This window comes from Abramis brama (genome assembly GCF_963993115.1).
Source record: "Abramis brama genome assembly, chromosome: 10".
In the NCBI taxonomy this organism is placed as follows: domain Eukaryota; kingdom Metazoa; phylum Chordata; class Actinopteri; order Cypriniformes; family Leuciscidae; genus Abramis; species Abramis brama.
Window position 1 is genome coordinate 26,265,780 of NC_139972.1, and position 20,072 is coordinate 26,285,851.

Below are 20,072 nucleotides of genomic sequence, written 5' to 3' on the forward strand. Positions count from 1 at the left end.
ACACTTTTATATATATATATAAATGATGTCAGAATGAGCTTGATCCTCATATTAAAATAATCAGTTAGTTGTTACACTGTAAAAAAATATATATGTTTCAACTTAAAAAGTATAAGTATTCGTGCTGCCTTAAAATTTTAAATTTAGTGAACTTGAAATGTGTAATTTTACTAAGTGAAAACTTTTTGAGTTGAGTAAACTTAAACATTTTAAGGCAGAACAAGAACTTACTTTTTTAAGTTAAACATTTTTTTCTTGTTCCAAGTACACTCTTAAGAAAGAAAGACTTTAAGATTAGTCAGTAAACAAAACAATTATGAAAATATATAAAATGTTATAATTCTAAAATAGGCAGGAAAAGGTAAAAAGGCAATAGTCATAATCAGATTGCACACAGACCAGGGCAAGGAAAAGGACTTTGAAATATTTTCGTCTCTTTCTTTATCAGCATCTAAACAGCTCAGGAGTCAGGAAGGTATAAGCAGATGCGGTGTAAGAACTGACAGGATGGTACAAGTTGCCAGAGAAAGAGCGCAAGGATGACTTCAGAGAGAATAAATTACAGTCAAAGTCTTATTTCAGTCATCTGCTGGAGCTTCACTTTCATATCAGAGGAGAGGACTGTGGACCTTCTCTGCCCTTGCACTTTTGATGGTGGCAGTTTATTCAAATCAGGAACGACATTTGCTGGCAGATGAACCCTGAATTAAATTTACAACACCTGGATAACAAGGATGTGCTGTGTGTGTGCGTGTGTATATATGGACACTTTTAAAATGTAGCTTATTAAATATAAAATATGTTGAATGCATTTTGTGATGTTGTGTCTGGAGTGTAAAACTAATGTACACGTTTCACGTTTCAATTGTATATTTTTTGTGAAAATGGCTAGATGGAAGAAGCTGTCCTCTGCAACCAAGGAGGATTTTGTTGAAATGGCTAAAAGTTGCTCGCAATGAAAGTGATCAAGTTTTTAAGTGCCTCCTCAGTCCCCTGTTCTTAAACCTTTGTGGAATTATAAACCTGAATTGTGATAAGTCATGCAGGTCCACCCGTGAATCTAAACATTGGGAAAAACTTTTGGAGGATTGTAGAGAAGTTAATCACGACACATGCGCAAAGTTTAGGGAGTCAATGACTAAATATTAATAACTGATTACACTGTAGTCAATGTATGCTTTATTTCCTGTGAGCTTTTTGTTTTTTTTCATAATACAATAAAACCGATTATATTATTATATGCTGGAATTTGCCTTTCTTGCCAAATAATTTTGTCATTTTAATATCTTAACCAAGTTTAGTGTATTCATCGTTCCAATATAATGTACTCCTGTTTAATTGAACCTACACCCTCCAGACTGTACAGTACCTGTCAAAAGTTTGAAAACAATAAAAAAAGTTTCATGTTTTTGAAAGATGTCTCTTATGCTAACCAGGGCTGCATTTATTTAATCAAAAATACAGTAGTACTGCAAAATATTAAAAATTAAAAGAACTGTTTTTTATTTGAATGTAATTTATTCCTGTGATCAAAGCAGAATTTTCAGCATCATTACTCCAGTCTTCAGTGTCACATGATCCTTCAGAAATCATTCTAATATGATTTGATGCTACTGAAATTATTGAAAATAGTTGTGCTGCTTAATATTTTTGAGGAAATTGTGATACCATTCAAACATTTGTGTTAAGATTTAAAAAAAGAGAGAAATTAATACTTTTATTTATTATAGGATGCATTAAATTGATCAAAAGTGACAGTGAAGATATTTATAATGTAACAAAAGTTTTCTATTTAATAAAGGCTTTAATAAATATATTTATTAAAAAAATAAATGCTGTTCATTGAACTTTCTATTCATCAAAGATACCAAAGTATCACCATTTCCACAAAAACATTAAGCAGCACACTTACTGTTTTCAACATCGATAATAATAAGAAATGTTTCTTAAGCTCCAGATCATCATATTAGAGTGATTTCTGAAGGATCATGTGACACTGAAGACTGGAGTAATGATGCTGAAAATTCAGCTTTACCATCACACGAATAAATTACATTTCAAAATACAGTATATTCAAATAAAAAACAATTTTTAATATTTTGCAATATACAGTTTTTACTGTATTTTTGATTAAATAAATGCAACGTAGTGAACATAAGATAATTTTGTTGTTTCTCTTATTGTTTAGATAATTGTAATGTTTACGGACTTTTGACAGGTACTGTATGTATATATATTCTGCACATATGATCTTAATATCTCAATTTCTGACTTGCCTTCAAAAAAGTAGATACTAAAATAGAACTAAAAAAATCTCCAAAATAATATAAATTCATACATATACATTTATTGTTCCATCAGACATCACCACTGTGCACATCTTCACACAGAACACGTTAAATACAATAATATAAACATAATAATATCAAAATAGCCAAGATGTATAAAGCACACTGAATGAACAAAGACTCTCAGATAATCAAGACAAACAGCATTTAAAGACACTTGAAATTCATTAAATGAAAATAAATCCTGAAATGTAGAAAAGTGATTGTCTTAAACAGCAAAACATCAAAATGATCAGCAGCGGGTGTTTTACAAACCCTGCACTGAGAATAAAAATCACTTCATTTCTCCAACTTCACAAAATCTGTACTTCTGTCATTATCAATGTTTCTTCTTATAAAAAGGCCGGAGTGCACTAATGCAAATGAGACGAACATAAAGCGAACCTCATGCGTGCATTAAGAACTATAGGATTTGATTGGAAAGTGTACAGTGTGTCGCTGGGGCACAAAGCACTTTTTGTAAACCACTATTTCTAAGTCAGCATGGGATTAATATATTCAAATAAAAAGAAAAAATCGGTGACATTTTAGAGCTTAGCATTATGATTAATGGCATTTTACCTTTAAAGAGTGATTATGTCAGTAAGTGAACTAAAGTTCATCAGCGGTCAGTAAAATCCGATAAGCCTCATTGTATCATTATGTCAGCTATAGAGACTATAATAATAAGGTTTTATACATTTGCATAGAAAAATATTAGGATGAAAAAATATATTTGTTGTATTTTATAATTCAGTTGAACAGCAGGGTTACTAGCCTTGCAAATATTGTCAGTCATTTACCACTTTATTTGAGATACTCAAACAGGACAAACTTCTCATGTGATGGTTGGGTAAAAAAATAATTTAAAATAATAATTATTATTATTATCATCATTCTCTTTTGTCTTTCTCAAGTACTAATAAAAAAGGCTCAACAATAAATAATAATTAAGAGTTGCTCTGTCAGTCAAGAAACAAGCTCCTCGTGTAAGGAAAACATCATTCATGGATGCACTCATAAACTGACACTTCTCATGTGTTGTTTGAGAAACTCCTCTGAAATGTCTAAATTTTTTGTACATTTTTTATCGTTCTCCATCCCGTCTCTCTCCCCCTCCTCCCCTGAGAGACTGATGTTACTGCTGAGACGACCGAGGTGTTCGACTGAGTCATACTTTCCAAGATCGGAGATGATGGTCTGGTAGCTGACGATGGAAAGAGAGTCTGAACCAGATTTGGTCACCTCAGCTCTTCCCATGTCCACCCACCTGGAGTTTTGATGCGTCTCCACCCACTCTCTGGTGCTAGTCACGCCTTCTTTCCCATCCACCCAATCGCTTGGTCTCGGGTAGCCTCCACAAGCTCCGCCTTCGGTACCCATGCTGCTGATTGCCTCTGCTCCTACAGGAGGGCTCCGCCCACCGCACGATTTGATTGGTCCGTCCTTTGGTCGCTCCTGCTCCCTCTGGGCATGAATCTCCTCGCTGATTTGCTCCAGCTGGCGCAAGGTGCTGGAGTAGTTCAACTTGGCTTTGGAAATATGATTCTCTAACTCTAAAATTTTTGACTTGTGCTCCTACAAAAACATTTTTGACTATGTTCAGCTCACATACTTTAACTGTGAATGGTGAATAATAAATCTTAATCAATCAACCATAGACCATATTAATCTAAATAAAAATGGTCATCATTTACTCACCTTCATGTTGAGCTATGGCAACAATAACAGTTTAAATTTGTTAAAAATTTGTTTGCTTGTATGAGGGTTATAATCATTAACTAAAACTATTATTGTTATTTGAAATAAAGCTGAAATAAAAATTAAATATAAATATTAGCTTAAAAACTGAAACTAAATGAAAATTAGAGTTGCCTTGGCAATAAACTGAAATAAGTTTGAGCTGAAGCTTAGTTGAAAATTATTAACTGGAAATAAATAATAAATAAAACTGAAATTAAAATAAATGAAACCCAAACAGCAATATTATTAATGACAAAAGCACGTAACGAAATGACTAAAACTGGGGGGGGGGAATTACAAAAAATATTAATAACATTACAATAAAATAGAATCAAAAATTAAATAAAAAGCTATTTTAGAGATTCAGAAGTCTTGAAATATTGCGCAAAAAGTCATTTATGGACTGCTTTTATGTATTAAAAAAAGAAAAAAGTAATATGGGTTTGGAAGGACATGAAGGAGAGTAAATGATGACCAGATTTTCCTTTTTGGTTAATCTATTCATTCAATTTTAGTAGGCATGGCCCTATTTTTCAACACCAACACTATACAGTGGGCAACACAAATATTGGCATCCTTGGTAAATATGAGCAAAACTGACTATGAGAGTTTGTTTTTTTCCATTTTTACTCTTTAATTCTAATCTTTTCATTCTAGTCTTTCATTCTAATTATTCACAAAAATCTAACCTTTAATTAAAGTTAATATACACAAAATATAAATGTGGGATAAATGCAATGTTTTTTCTCCAAAATATTTATACCACAAATACAACTCACTTAAGTATATTCCCATTCATATGGAATATTTTTAAGTTCAACTTAGTGATCAGAAATACATAAGTGTTAAGTCATGATGACTTCCTGTTTCACTGGGCTCTAAATATGAAGGGACAATTCCTATAGTCATCCATCACTGTGGGAAAGACCAGTAATGATGTGTGACAAAAGGTTGTTGAACTGGACAAATCATGAAATAGACTATCTTAGAACATAGCAGTCCCCTGACTCAAACCCCATAAAAACCTGTTGGATGAGCTGAAGAAAAGAGTCCATGAGCATGGACCTCTGAATCTGGAGGATCTGGAGAGATTCTGTATGGAGGAATTCTCTCAGATCTCTTGCATATGTTTATCAACCTGAATAATATGAAGATTCAATATGAAGATCCATAGCTGTCATCTTGGCAAAGAGAGGTTGCACAAAGTATTAAATGATTGGGTGCCGCTAATTGTACATATATTTCAGGGGGAAAAAATTGTTTTATGAAAAGAATTTCTTTCTTACAATTGTTTGACTTTAATTAAAGCTTAGATTTTTGTGAATATCTTAAATGAAAAACTAAGAGGATAAACTGCACAAATAAGTTTTCACAGTCAGTTTTGCTCATATTTACCCAGGCTGCCAATATTTGTGGAGCCCACTGTGCAACTGTAATGAGATCGCAACACACCTCTAGAATGTCATTGAACTGAGCCTTAAGCTCGAAGTAAGACTTGGACTTCATGATGGATCTCTTCAGCGACTTCTGCAGCTCCTGCACGCGGGCTTCGGCCTCCTGACACAGCTGGGTGACACGCATGTGCTCGCGTTCACTCTTCATGCGCTCCTCCTCCGCCTCGTTCACCTGGACACCCCAGAAAAAGTTTTTTGAACTGGACCTTGTTCTTTTTGTACTTGCAGATTCTATGGGTTATATGGGGGGTTAATTGTGCATTTGTTACATATTGTTATGTACATATACAGGCTTTTGTTTGTGCAATGAAATACACACACACACATACATACATAAAATATATTATATATATATATATATATATATATATAATATTATATTATATAATAATAATATATATATATATATATATATATATATATATATATATATATACACACAGTACAGGTCAAAAGTTTGGAAACATTACTATTTTTAATGTTTTTGAAAGAAGTTTCTTCTGCTCATCAAGCCTGCATTTATTTGATCAAAAATACAGAAAAAAATGTAATATTGTGATATATTATTACAATTTAAAATAATTGGTTTTCAATTTATTATACTTTAAAGTCCAGTCTTCAGTGTCACATGTGACATCCAGTCATGACATCACATGATCCTTTAGAAATCATTCTAATATTCTGATTTATCATGATGTTGGAAACAGTTCTGCTGCCTAATATATTTGATGAATAAAAGGTTAAAAAGAACTGCATTTATTCAACAACAAAAAAATATTTTCTAATAATATAAATCTTCTTTACTATGTTATTTTACTAAATAAATGCAGGCTTGATGAGCAGAAGAAACTTCTTTCAAAAACATTAAAAATAGTAATGTTTCCAAACTTTTTACCTGTACTGTATATATATATATACACACACACACACACATATGTACTTGCAAAATTATGCAGAATGCTGTTATGATACATGATTCCGTCAAGTCGGCTCAGTAAGAAAACATGCTCAAAGTTCAAGGTTAGAGACTTAACTGCTTGATACCACTTGATACGAGAAGCTGAGGGAAAGTGGCATACCTTTGAGGTAGCATGATTCAACATCTCTTGCCAGGTTGGATCCAGCGTCTTGACCGCAGTGAGGCCCTGTTCAGCCACATGGACCATCTCTCGAGCAGCCGAGTGCATGGACACCGCTCTCTCAAAGCTGAGCGCGGCTTTCTGGGTCTCCTGCTGGGCCTAAGAAGAGTGAAACCAACCATATTGTATTGAAGAGACAATAGCATTTTATCAGGTGAAGGTTGTGAGGATAGGTTTTCCGGAAGGCTAAACAGAGAGTGTGTGCCCGGGTACCTCCTTTGCTTTCCTGCGTGCCTCATAGTAAGGCCTGGCCTTCTCGATGCAGGACCCCAGTTCTGAACTTTTGGCCTTGAGTTTAAGCACAGATTCGTTCATTATCCTCCTGTGGCTGGACCGAAACTCCTGACAACAAAAATAGACACATACCATTCACAACAAGTTAATAATAAATAAAGTGTGTGTATCAAGCAAGATCAATCGTTACTGTTAATCTTGTTTGGCATCCAAGAGAGGGAAAATCATAATCGTATCTGCTTTATATAGGGTGGTTATTATAGGTAATTAAAACTAAAACCATAAAATAAACATTTTTGTTACTTGAAATAAAATAAATGTTAACTGAAATAAAATATAAAAAAAATAGATAAACAATTTATTTCAGCTAGTTGCAAAGGCAACATTTAATAAAAACTATAAAGACATATATAAAAAAGACATTAACAAAAAATATAAAAAGGGCACATTAAAATTACTAAAATTTTAACATTAAAATGAAAACAAAATATAAAAATAAAACTCAGAATATTAATAAAAACTATTATAGCATCTCAATGATACTAAAATAACACTATGTGTTGCTTAATGTTTAATAATCAAACTAGGCTAGTAGCAGAAAGGTTGCCGAGTGGATCCCGAGTAAAGTCTATCTAAAACCTGAGATTATAATCATGTACACTCGTTCTTGATCAAGCTAAGTGTCAAGCTTTTAGTGCCGCAGTTCACTCCGACTTGGCCAGAAAAGGCATATTTGTGAGACATCAAGATCAATAAAAACGCGACATGAAATACAATCCACATCCATTTTGTTCTTCGAAACAAGAAGTTATCGCGTTCACATTCTGACTGTCATCGGACTAATAGAGTTACGGTCTGGACTGGAGATGATCAGCTCATTGAAGAAAGTACACAGATTGTTTTTTTGGGTGAGTAATAGAGTCCCATGAACTTGCAGCCGTGCACAGAAGACCATCCAAAGTCAGGATTTTCATTAATAATTTTTCATTAATTAATAATAATGTATTAATAATAATAATACTTCCAATTTTGGTTTGTTTTTTGCCAAACTCTATCGTATACCCCCAGAACACTAGGAATATACAGCATTGCTGCATGGGAGAATTCTGTTGCTTGTTTTTTAAAAGCTTAATGCTGGGCTGGTCAATATATGGATGAGCACGAGCGGTAAATTTTCTCCTTTTGTTGTCCGAAAAACAACAGTATACTGCATTACAACAACACCAGGGTGAGTAGCCAAAATTATGACCTTTTTTTGTTTTTTTAGGGTGAACTATGCCTTTCAAAGCACAAAACCGTTTCAAATGTCTCTGAAGTAAGGAACCATTTTCCCCCAAAAGCATTCTGAACTTCCACATACTTGGAGCTCCAGTTCCATCTTGTTGATCTCCTCGCTGGCCTCATTCAGGCGCTCTAGTTCCTCCTAGACACAGAAACACAGCAGATGACAATCGCACAACAGTTAATGATCTTCAGTGTTGATTTAAAGGTTTGTGGTTCAATACAAAATAAGGGTGACCCAGAAACCGAAGATTTTTTGAGATTATAATAACTTCATTAAAATACATTTGGTAAAACTTTATAATAACTAACATTATTATTATTATATAATGCCCAAAGTGGTGATGGTGAATCTAGGAAGCAAAGGGAATATAAAGAATATATAATATAACAGGTGATTTTATGACATAATAATAATGAAAATAGTAATAATAAAGAACAAACATGTCCGGTAACGTTACATACATTCATAACTTAACGTACACGAACTTCAAATCTGTTGAACATATAATATTTGTTAATTAATTAAGAATTTGCTAAAGAGGTACAAGATATTTAATAGCTTGCTCGTGGACGGCTTGGTTTTGGATCAAAGCGTTTTAACGAATATTAATAAATAACATCAATGAACAGTGTTGTACCAGAACTTTCACATGTCAGTTTACCTGTATTCTGGGATCCAGTTCCTCCTCGGTGAGTGAGTTTTCATCTGGACATGTAGATCTCTCGCAGTCTTTCCTCTCCATCTCTGTTTCCTCGGATTCCCCATCAGCTTCTCTGCCGTCCTCAGTCACCTCCTCCTCCGCCTCATTTCCTCCTCTCTCCTCCACCGAAATTGCTCCTGAACCCGCAGGACTTTCACGCAAAGCCGCTGGATCCATTTACAGGCCTCTTCAGATATCCGAGATCAAATGTTGCCGATTAACAAGGCGCAAACTATCAGATCGAAAGCGAAAAAGAGAGGTAACGTCCCTTGTCTATATTTTAAATGTATTTGCCTTTCTTCATTTCTATGGTAGTTTAGCTTTCTCGCTACTGCAAATGACTATCAGGAAATAAATAAACCGGATTGACGAGTTTAAAAGTTCCATGAAAGGTAATATGGAGATTACATGACCAAAAATCGTCTAAAGTCCATTCATTTATCACAAATTTACCCCATGGCTAACATCGAACTGCTTCCACCATTCAATAATTCGAAATGAGATACTCAAGTGAGGTAAATAGAAAACGCGAAACCAAACCTTTTAGGACCTTCTGGGCTACTGTAGTCAACGTTATGTAACATAGCGTGGGTGCGCATTTACGTATGTATGAGTCTTTTGTGTGGCTAATAATAATCATTTTTATTTTTTTATTTTTTATTAAAAATGAGTCATTAGATTAAATTTAACAAAACATTTATTTTCCTCTCAAAAATCCCAGTATAAGTAAAACATATTCCAATCACAATGCTACTATGAACCATACACATGATTTAATAATAAAGACAGTACACAGAAGTGAATCAAAACATCAAATATTTAAAGGCACTTAGAACAGTATTCACAGTTTTAAAAAAAATAAGTGTTACTTTTTTAAATCATATTTTACCCTCATTTTCAGTTCCTAAACAAATATACTTTGTGTGATAAATGTATAACTGGTCAGGATAAATCTAATCTGTCAGTTTAATGTAGCGACTAAAAGTTCTCAGGTAAATCCTAGTTGACATTATATACACAAATAATGAAACCTGAGGAAAACGTAGGAGTGATCAATTAATCTGTTATTGTCTTTGGTATCATCTTATCTTCGTCCTGAAACCCCTCTGGAAGTTTTTCCATCATGAAGCAGCACAATGGAATTTTAAGACAATTACTCTCGTGAATGATGTGAAGGGAATGATGGTAACAGATAACATGCTATACTATTTTCATGTATGTTATTGTGATGTAGGCACAGCCCACCTCAACTCCAGCTTGGATCATATTGACTCCAACCAGCAGGTGGAGCTAAATAGACTCTCTTTCCACGAAAAAGGAAACTAACTGCACCTCTATACCCAGCTCGTGGGACTCCTGACTTCAGGTCGTCCATTACGCCAAGACTGCGAGCCAATGTTTTAAAACGATCAGGACTTGAATACTGCACCCGAAATGGGCCAGACCCAGACAGTTTCCCACTCTGCAAATCTTCCACGGTGACAACCGGAGCACCGTAAACCTCCTTCTCAAAGCTCTCATCATATTTATTCTTTTCTAAATAAGACAGGTCCATTTTTGTAAAAGGCACAAATTCGGTATTGAGCTTGATAAAGCGGAGGTACTTGTCGTAAAACTGCCCCAGACTCACACCCTTCCTGCCGAATGTTAAAGTTCTGGAAATTTCTGGCCTGATGCAGGACCTGTCTCTGCGTTGATCGGGGTGCCGCATCCAGTCATCCCAAAACGAGGCCGGCCATTTTGGCTCAAGCTCCGCCCAGAGGTCCTTTGTGAGCATCCAGCCCAAGCCTGGGAAAAAATCTGTCCTGTACAACAGGCTCGCTTTTCCAGGGTCCACAAATCCTTCCCTGCCATTGTCATTCCAGGCAGACACGCACCACAGAGTCGGGTCTGATTTTAAAATTGGATGAAGTGATCTGAAGTACTCGAAAAAATCAGAGGCCACCTGGTGTAAAAAAGATCAAACAAACCATCAACAAAATAAAATGTGAATTCACCCCCAAAATGATACACAAAAGGAGACACTCTGAACATTGTGCTGAAGCTTTCAAGCTTCAAAAAAAGGATGCAAAAAGCATCTATAAAAGTATTATAATGTGGTGCCTACGGCTAAATGCCAAGTCTTCTGTAGTTAACCAATGGCTTTGTGTCAGAATCAAGAGGAAATTTTGCTAATTATTCACTGAAAATGTTCTCCTCCAGTGAACTGATTCTATTAGATATTAATCTATTAAACCAGTGGTTCTCAACTCCAGTCCTCGGGACCCGCTGCTCTGCACATTTTGTATGTCTCTCTTATCTGACACACTCAGTTCAGTTCATGGAGTCTCTCCTAACGAGCTGATGATTTGATTCAGGTGTTAAATAAGGGAGACATACAAAATGTGCAGAGCAGCGGGTCCCGAGGACTGGAGTTGAGAACCACTGAATTATACCAATTAGATACTTCTCCTCCTGATACTAATAGGACGGCTATTAACATTTTCAGTAAATAACAACGTATAAATACATATGTGTGTGTGTATATGTATATGTATATACAGTGAGGAAAATAAGTATTTGAACACCCTGCTATTTTGCAAGTTCTCCCACTTAGAAATCATGGAGGGGTCTGAAATTGTCATTGTAGGTGCATGTCCACTGTGAGAGACATAATCTAAAAAAAAAATCCAGAAATCACAATGTATGATTTTTTTAACTATTTATTTGTATGATACAGCTGCAAATAAGTATTTGAACACCTGTCTATCAGCTAGAATTCTGACCTTCAAAGACCTGTTAGTCTGCCTTTAAAATGTCCACCTCCACTCCATTTATTATCCTAAATTAGATGCACCTGTTTCAGGTCGTTAGCTGCATAAAGACACCTGTCCACCCCATACAATCAGTAAGAATCCAACTACTAACATGGCCAAGACCAAAGAGCTGTCCAAAGACACTAGAGACAAAATTGTACACCTCCACAAGGCTGGAAAGGGCTACGAGGAAATTGCCAAGCAGCTTGGTGAAAAAAGGTCCACTGTTGGAGCAATCATTAGAAAATGGAAGAAGCTAAACATGACTGTCAATCTCCCTCGGACTGGGGCTCCATGCAAGATCTCACCTCGTGGGGTCTCAATGATCCTAAGAAAGGTGAGAAATCAGCCCAGAACTACACGGGAGGAGCTGGTCAATGACCTGAAAAGAGCTGGGACCACCGTTTCCAAGGTTACCGTTGGTAATACACTAAGACGTCATGGTTTGAAATCATGCATGGCACGGAAGGTACCCCTGCTTAAACCAGCACATGTCAAGGCCCGTCTTAAGTTTGCCAATGACCATTTGGATGATCCAGAGGAGTCATGGGAGAAAGTCATGTGGTCAGATGAGACCAAAATAGAACTTTTTGGTCATAATTCCACTAACCGTGTTTGGAGGAAGAAGAATAATGAGTACCATCCCAAGAACACCATCCCTACTGTGAAGCATGGGGGTGGTAGCATCATGCTTTCGGGGTGTTTTTCTGCACATGGGACAGGGCGACTGCACTGTATTAAGGAGAGGATGACCGGGGCCATGTATTGCGAGATTTTGGGGAACAACCTCCTTCCCTCAGTTAGAGCATTGAAGATGGGTCGAGGCTGGGTCTTCCAACATGACAATGACCCGAAGCACACAGCCAGGATAACCAAGGAGTGGCTCTGTAAGAAGCATATCAAGGTTTTGGCGTGGCCTAGCCAGTCTCCAGACCTAAACCCAATAGAGAATCTTTGGAGGGAGCTCAAACTCCGTGTTTCTCAGCGACAGCCCAGAAACCTGACTGATCTAGAGAAGATCTGTGTGGAGTGGGCCAAAATCCCTCCTGCAGTGTGTGCAAACCTGGTGAAAAACTACAGGAAACATTTGACCTCTGTAATTGCAAACAAAGGCTACTGTACCAAATATTAACATTGATTTTCTCAGGTATTCAAATACTTATTTGCAGCTGTATCATACAAATAAATAGTTAAAAAATCATACATTGTGATTTCTGGATTTTTTTTTTTAGATTATGTCTCTCATAGTGGACATGCACCTACGATGACAATTTCAGACCCCTCCATGATTTCTAAGTGGGAGAACTTGCAAAATAGCAGGGTGTTCAAATACTTATTTTCCTCACTGTGAATATATATATATATATATATATATATATATATATATATATATATATATATATATATATAAAAACCTTTCATCAAAGTTATACATGAATTTTGAACAATACCCATTCTTGTCTTAGGACAACTTTAACTTTTTTGAGCCACTTCAAATGTTGACTACTATATATATATACATACACGTGTGAATATGACTTGGAGGTATATATAAACATACATAAATAAATTGTGCACACACATACAAAGCTATTTTATGACTTCACAAGATTTTACACATAGCGCATGAGTCTTAGCAATCATTTTCAAGATACTTTTTTATGCTTTTACAGTTTTATTGAAGCTTGAAAAATTCAGTCTCCTTTCGCTGTAATTGCATGGTTAAAAAAAAGAAAAAAGAAAGTATTAGCCTTAAAAAAAAATTCCCTTGTGTATCATCTTTGATTTTTGGATGAACTGTTCCTTTAATGACAGACTTTATACAAACAACATGCATTAAAAGGAAGTTACCTCCAGATCATCCTCCACAAGGACAACCGTTGAGTACGAAAAGGTGTTGAAAACCTGGTTGAGCGCCCAACGGTAATGCCGCGAGATTTTGTAGTAACCCTGGAACTTCTTATGCTGTGCGGGTACTGAGATATCTGAAAGATCAGGCTGTTTGATATGGGTCAGCTGACTGCCATACGAGGCTATCACATCAGATGTTTCTGCGTGTCCGCAGTCCTGGCTCACTATGATTGGGTAGAGCTCGGCCGACGGTCGGTGCTCAATGAGTTTGTCAAGACAGCGTTTCACTGTCACACGATTACAGGCAATGACTAAAATAGGGATGACCACCGGAGATGAATGTTCTACGTTTTGATTAGCAGCTGTCACACGGCCTTTGTCCTCCCAAACTGACCACTGGTTCTGGATTTGCAATAGGATCTTCCTCTGCGATTCAAGTTCAGCTTCAAATGCGTCAGCTACGCGCATCACCTCATTCATTATATTTGCGAACTTGCCTCCTCCGGCTCCGTCCCCAGTGTTACCAGGTTCCCCATGGCTGTCCAGAGACCCTTGACTGGAAGGGCGTCTCATGAAGACAAAAATAAGAATGACATTCCAAGCTACAAATATAAAAGCACCAAAAATGATAAGAGAACTTTTCTTGGGGAGCATGGCCTGATGCGTAATGGGACAGAGGATTCAGGAAGGAAGAAATGGATGGAGGTATAAAGCAGGCATGTAGAACAGGAAGGTTTGATGGATGGATGGCCAAGAAGAGTCTTGTAGATCTTTGAATTTTTTTTCACATGCTTCGCATGATATTTTTCAGTCAGTTGTCACAAAATTAAAAGAAATTTGTAACATTAAACTAACAGAAGGTGAAAATAAGACATATTCCAGGTTTCAGGATTGTGATATAGATGTTACGGTCCAAAGTGGCACAGTGACTTTCAGCAGAGTCTGTAAATAAGGAAGATAAACAGAGAAAAGGTCACATGTAATGAGAACAGCTGAGAAACTTAAGTATTTTTCTCATTTGAATCACTTTTGCATACAAGTGAATGTTACAAACAGCAGATTAGAATGGAAAAAAAGTCCACTTCTTTTGCATTTCACTGGTGCACAATTTGAGTGGATTTGTTCTGTGTACATAAAAACATTTAATTTAACGCAAAACACTTAATTTAGTCAAGGTGGTCTATCTTTTTTTATATAGTTATGTGTAGCATAGTTTTTATTTACAACTTTTCACCTTCCACACATTAGCCTATTCACTGAAATCTCAAAAAAAAAATCATAATTTAAACATTTTGTATAATTATTATACACTATGTTCTATGATTTCATATTAATTGAGACTACATCACATATTTGTACTTAAAAATCTGTTATTTAACTGCAACTAATTTGACTTCTACTTCATTTAAATAATTTAAAATAAATATTTAAATAGTTAACGTGTGATTTAAAATGATGGAAAATAAATTGTGACTTGTTAGAGCATATACGTTGGCTAAATTAAACCTAATGTATTTGTCAACTACATTATGAGAATGTATCATGATTATTATACAGTACACCTTTAAATTATACTAAGATCAGTTTCAAAATGCATTAAAGTTGTTGTTTAATTAGTCACTGTTATTGGTTGAAAATGTATTTCGAAATGTACCTTCCCATGTATAGTATGTGCAAATGGTAACGCAACATTATCAAGCAGGCTCATCCGTCGATCAATAATCTCACCTGTAGCTCATCCAGAACTCCCTCAACCACAACCGTTTAACAGTAACTAAACCAACCTGTTTATCACCCATGAGAGATGAGTTTAAGCAACACAGTGATGCGTAAAAAATGCCAACATATCTGACTTACACGAGTCAACGCGCACTCATACTCTGTCATGTTTCCCGTCTGCATACACTCATTCCGTCGCTTCAAAGATTATGCCCAATTTCAACTAATCCAAGTCATTTATTTGACTCTGGTGTGGATTAGACGTTGAATAATCCTTAATTTGAAGCGCAGTAAACTTCCTTCGCGTTTACCCTTCAAGCTTCGCTCAAGAATGTAATAGAGTTCTTGACTTGACTTCCGGGTGGCGTCATTTTTAGGAAGTCCCTCCCTCTACTGTGTTTACCTTAATGAAGAGATACGTGTACATAAGACGCATTTCCTTTGTGTCCATGAAAGGTGAAAGGTTAGAGAAAAGGTTTCGACCTCTGGATATACGTTGCTGTATAAGGCGTCCCGGTTTTTATGCTGATCCTGCGAATTTTATTAGCAGTGTCTCTGGTGACTGAGGATCTTATTACAAGAGCAACCAGAGGTGGAAAACAGGTGGCCTCCTCAATTAGAAAAGCATATGTGTCCGCCATAAATCGGTACTTATGATTTTTTGTCACTGTAAACCTGGATATATCAACTGTGATATGATATGGAGTTGACCAGAAGCAACTCCCCTGTTGAGCCACATTCATTTTGTCTAGAGTGTAGTATTTGAACACAAAAAGATTAATAACATACAAATGGAACTCACATTCATATATATAGCATATAATTTGTATATATATATATATATATATATATATATATATATATATATATATATATATATAGGCTATATATAGTCTATATATATATGCATTGCAAATATATTTTGGAAAGTTATTGGTCAAAAGGTGAATGCTGTGGTCTTGTTTCAAGAGAGAATGGAGTCATTTAGTCTTGTTTCTTAATAATTAACTTTAATTTCGCTTATTAGTTATACACATAGCATGCTGTGACTCTTATAAATAAAGTTTGCTACAATGTTGTCAGCACAGTCTCACAATCATCCTTCCGGAAAAAAAATCACAGGAGCAAAAATGCTATTTCAATTAATATCAGCACACTAACAAGTGTTAACTGTTAACAAGTGGCCTATTTATTAATAGACACAAAGTCAAACATGCACACTGTAAAAAATGATACGATCAATAAGTTAAGCAAGTTAAAATAAGTTAAGCAATTTTCAAAAATATTTTATAAGTTATACAAGATTCAATTTATTCAAGTCAGTTTAATGTAATTTAAGTTTAAATGACTTAAGTTGATTGTACTTAAAAAAAAAAAAACAAGCAACTTTTTTTTACAGCATCAGGTATCTGATCATAAAGGCTGCTCATAGACAGCAGTTTGGTAATATATAACTTCTTTATCCTTAAGGGGAAATTATGGTGCAAAAACAGTGGCAAAGGTATAAATTGTATAAAACACTGGAGTATATCCCACAAAGCTGAAGTGCATGAAAGAACATATCTATCTATCTATCTATCTATCATGGGTATGAAAGTGCATTTGTGTGAAGTGCGTGTCATGTGGTCTATAGCAGAAGACTCATTCCCCAGGTTCAGCTCCTTGATCTTCATGATGTTCAGAGGTGCATTTGACACACCCACTCAACTTATCACACTACAAAAGAAGAAGATAGTATTGTTATAGTATTATAGCCATCATCATTGCACAAAGCATGCTAAAAGCAGTCATTTCTTAAACTCCTGTAGCCTATATAATTCATTAAAATATTGCTTATGCAGCAGCAACCTCTTCATTCAACTTCATTCAACAGTCAATCATTTTATGTAGGAAAATCCTCCTTTATTCTGAATTATGAATAGCATGTCATCATGTGTTATCTGGAGATTTATTTAAAAGTTAGAAATGAATTGACATTTAGGGCAAAAGCATTGAGGTCAGTTATGTAATGGCCAAATATCACAATTTTTTGTGTATTAGTGATGCTGTAAAACAAAGTATATTTAAAATAATATATAAAAAAGTAGGCCTACACAATATATAATAGTAGTCTATATATAATAATAATCTGTTCTGTATAGACTTGAAAGTAAAAAAGGTTTGACTTGTGACCTTTTCAAACCACATTAGAGTTGACTTACATCCGGTTGAAGCTGGTTCATCCTGCATATTCCAGGTTGTGTCCGCACACTGTCTGACACTGCAGTTGTAAAATATATCAGTTTATCCTTTAAATACCACAACAAGCCAAGAGAAAACAATTCATTCACACTACTGCGGTTCAGCGTGCTTATACTCTGAGTGCAAACTAAACAAACACATAAAGTCCATGGATTATCCAAGTTTAGTTTTCGTAAACGCGTGCCATCCAGTCGAAGAACCAGGTTGGTTTTGGATGAAACACTACAGCGTTGAGATTTAATAGCAAAACCATAGTTCGACATAACTTTCGTCTGTGCACCGGATGCTTTCATAGTTAACATTCTGTTGTAAAACTTGGGAGAGTTTTTGAGCAGATGATCTTTGGATTCAAATGATTTTCCTGAACATGACGTTTCAACCCGCGCTGTAACGGACAGGACTCCGGGAATGTCCACCCGCTCCCTGTGAAACACGAATCCCCAAAGAGAACTGAAATAAGACCTGACCGAATCTCCTCCTGTCCTTCCGAGCCCGTAGACTGACGCTGGAGACCGCTTCTTGTTGGCCTGTTTTCGGGCGAGGATATTCCCCTGACACCGGAGAACAGGCGACAGGGCTGAGGCAGAGGGTGTCGAAGCCATCGCAGACTTTCTTTTGGGAATCTTGTGATCCTTTGAAATGCAGTCCTTATCAATATTTCCCTGTAAAATCACTTTTTGATGTTGATAGAAGGGTTAAGAGACCCCTGAGCACGAATCTGAATTTGAATGACTCAATGAAGGCTATACAACGTTTTATACAGGGCTTGCGTCAGATAGGGGTGTTGGTTATTCGCCTGTGGGCAATATCGTGTTCTTCACATGCCCCCCTCGTGTAGGACACAGTGTGCTAATTATACAGCTATTTTAAAAGGAGGATACTACTAACTATAATTATTAAGAAAATCAATCTACCCAAATTCTCTTAAGACGTAGCCTACCTCTAGCACTATTAGTAGACCATGTTGTGGAAAGTAATACATTACAATGTTGCGTTACCCCCTAAAAACGAATTGCATTAGTTACTTTTATGGAAAGTAATGCGTTACGTTACTTTTGCGTTACTTTTTCTCTCCTGGGCTGGCTTGCTTGTTTGTTTTTTAATAACAAATATAAATATATTTTTGGCAAATGCAAAGTCCCCTTCACAAATGCAAATTCACAATTTTCAGATGTTCTGGCATTCTGGATTGAAGAAGAAAGTTCAACACGCTTACTTCAGCAAAAAAGAAGAGGAAGAAAGAAACACAAACGTGATGTTTATCTAAAGTCATTTTAGCTTATTAGTATGGTTGAAAATGATCATCGAAGGTCAGCAGCAAATACATTGGTTAATAAAGTTAGATTAAATAGTATTGTGTAATTTAATATATTTAATTATTGCAGGTTTGTGTAATATTATGAGTTTGCATCTCACTGTTTATTAATTTTGAGTAATACTGAAACAGATTTTGCAAGTGAGGTGAGTAATGCTTGTTCACATTTAGAACTAAAATCATCATGTTTACACAGCGCACACAACGCCTCTGCACTTACGATTTCTCTCAACATGGTGACAGGAGAGTTGTCAGTCAATAAATGAGAAATACAAAGTAACTTGCACTACTTAATTTTTTTTTACCTCAGATATTTAGTTGTAAATGTAAAAGTAATGCTTTATTTTACTAGTTACTTGAAAAAAGTAATCTGATTACATAACTTGTAATGCGTTACACCCAACACTGCAAATAGATCTATAATTTTTTTTATAAACTTTTTGTCCACCTTGTATATTTACCATGAAAACCAAGGACATAATGTGCATATTTTCTATTATTTTGAACTGTCAAAAGGACAATTGGACAAGCAGGCCTGGATTTCAGAAGAATAAAATCAGACTTCTTAAACAGTCTAAAACTGTATTGTGAATGCAGTGTACAGAATGTACAGTGGAGGGCATCTGAGCTCACTTTTTGATGGTTACCTATAAGGAAATAGAGGACTCTGTATAATGTGACACAGAACGGCTAGGGAAACTGACAATTTTGTGGCGCAACACATGGATTAGTATTCATATTGTCCAACAGTGATAGAGATAATTTGTGAGTCTGACTGGATGCGTGGCATTGGCATAAAAAAAATATACCTGGAATGTTTTGTCCTCGTTTTTGTCCTTTTTAGTCTGTTAAGCACTGTTTTTACTCTACTATCAGAACAGACCTGCAATGCATTTTTTGGGTCACAAGAACCACTTTTATCTGCTGCATTGTCATTTTTTGTTTATGGAATTATATCCTTCATTAGTTTTAACCCTTTTTTTATGAAGCTAAAGTCCTGCTGACACATCCTTTCCAATGTGCTTGTAAAATATAATATGTGCTTCATTTAAGGGATTAGAAGGTGAGGTGTGAGTAAAAGCCACATTGTGAAGTCACTGAATATCAAGTTTAATATTATTCTAAAGCAGATGTTTTCTGATTGCTGCATTGGTTATATTTCTGGTCATTTTCTTTTTTTTATTGGTAAACTTATAATTGTAGGTTCACGCTAAAAACTGAATTAAACCTTTTAAAATGCAAAGATTATTTTGATGAGTTCTATTGTTA

At 35.6% G+C, this 20,072-nt stretch overlaps 2 protein-coding genes across 3 annotated transcripts; both read right to left on the minus strand.

Moving 5' to 3' along the window:
• Positions 1-2,327: 2,327 nt before the first annotated feature.
• sh3bp5la (SH3-binding domain protein 5-like, a) lies at positions 2,328-9,412 on the minus strand. Its single transcript, XM_084125770.1, has 6 exons — positions 8,844-9,412; positions 8,258-8,320; positions 6,877-7,005; positions 6,604-6,762; positions 5,523-5,696; positions 2,328-3,905 (listed from the first exon to the last, which is right to left on the minus strand). Exons 1-6 carry the CDS (start codon positions 9,057-9,059, stop codon positions 3,345-3,347), a joined length of 1,302 nt encoding a protein of 433 aa, XP_083981896.1. The 5' UTR covers positions 9,060-9,412; the 3' UTR covers positions 2,328-3,344.
• Positions 9,413-9,561: 149 nt separating this feature from the next.
• mgat1a (alpha-1,3-mannosyl-glycoprotein 2-beta-N-acetylglucosaminyltransferase a) lies at positions 9,562-15,634 on the minus strand. Of its 2 annotated transcripts, none has more exons than XM_084125850.1 (3): positions 15,386-15,634; positions 13,529-14,470; positions 9,562-10,827 (listed from the first exon to the last, which is right to left on the minus strand). In XM_084125850.1, exons 2-3 carry the CDS (start codon positions 14,180-14,182, stop codon positions 10,129-10,131), a joined length of 1,353 nt encoding a protein of 450 aa, XP_083981976.1. In that variant the 5' UTR covers positions 14,183-14,470; positions 15,386-15,634; the 3' UTR covers positions 9,562-10,128. The 2 variants fall into 2 exon arrangements, with proteins under 2 accessions (XP_083981976.1, XP_083981977.1); XM_084125851.1 differs by having other exon boundaries at positions 15,257-15,610.
• Positions 15,635-20,072: the final 4,438 nt, after the last annotated feature.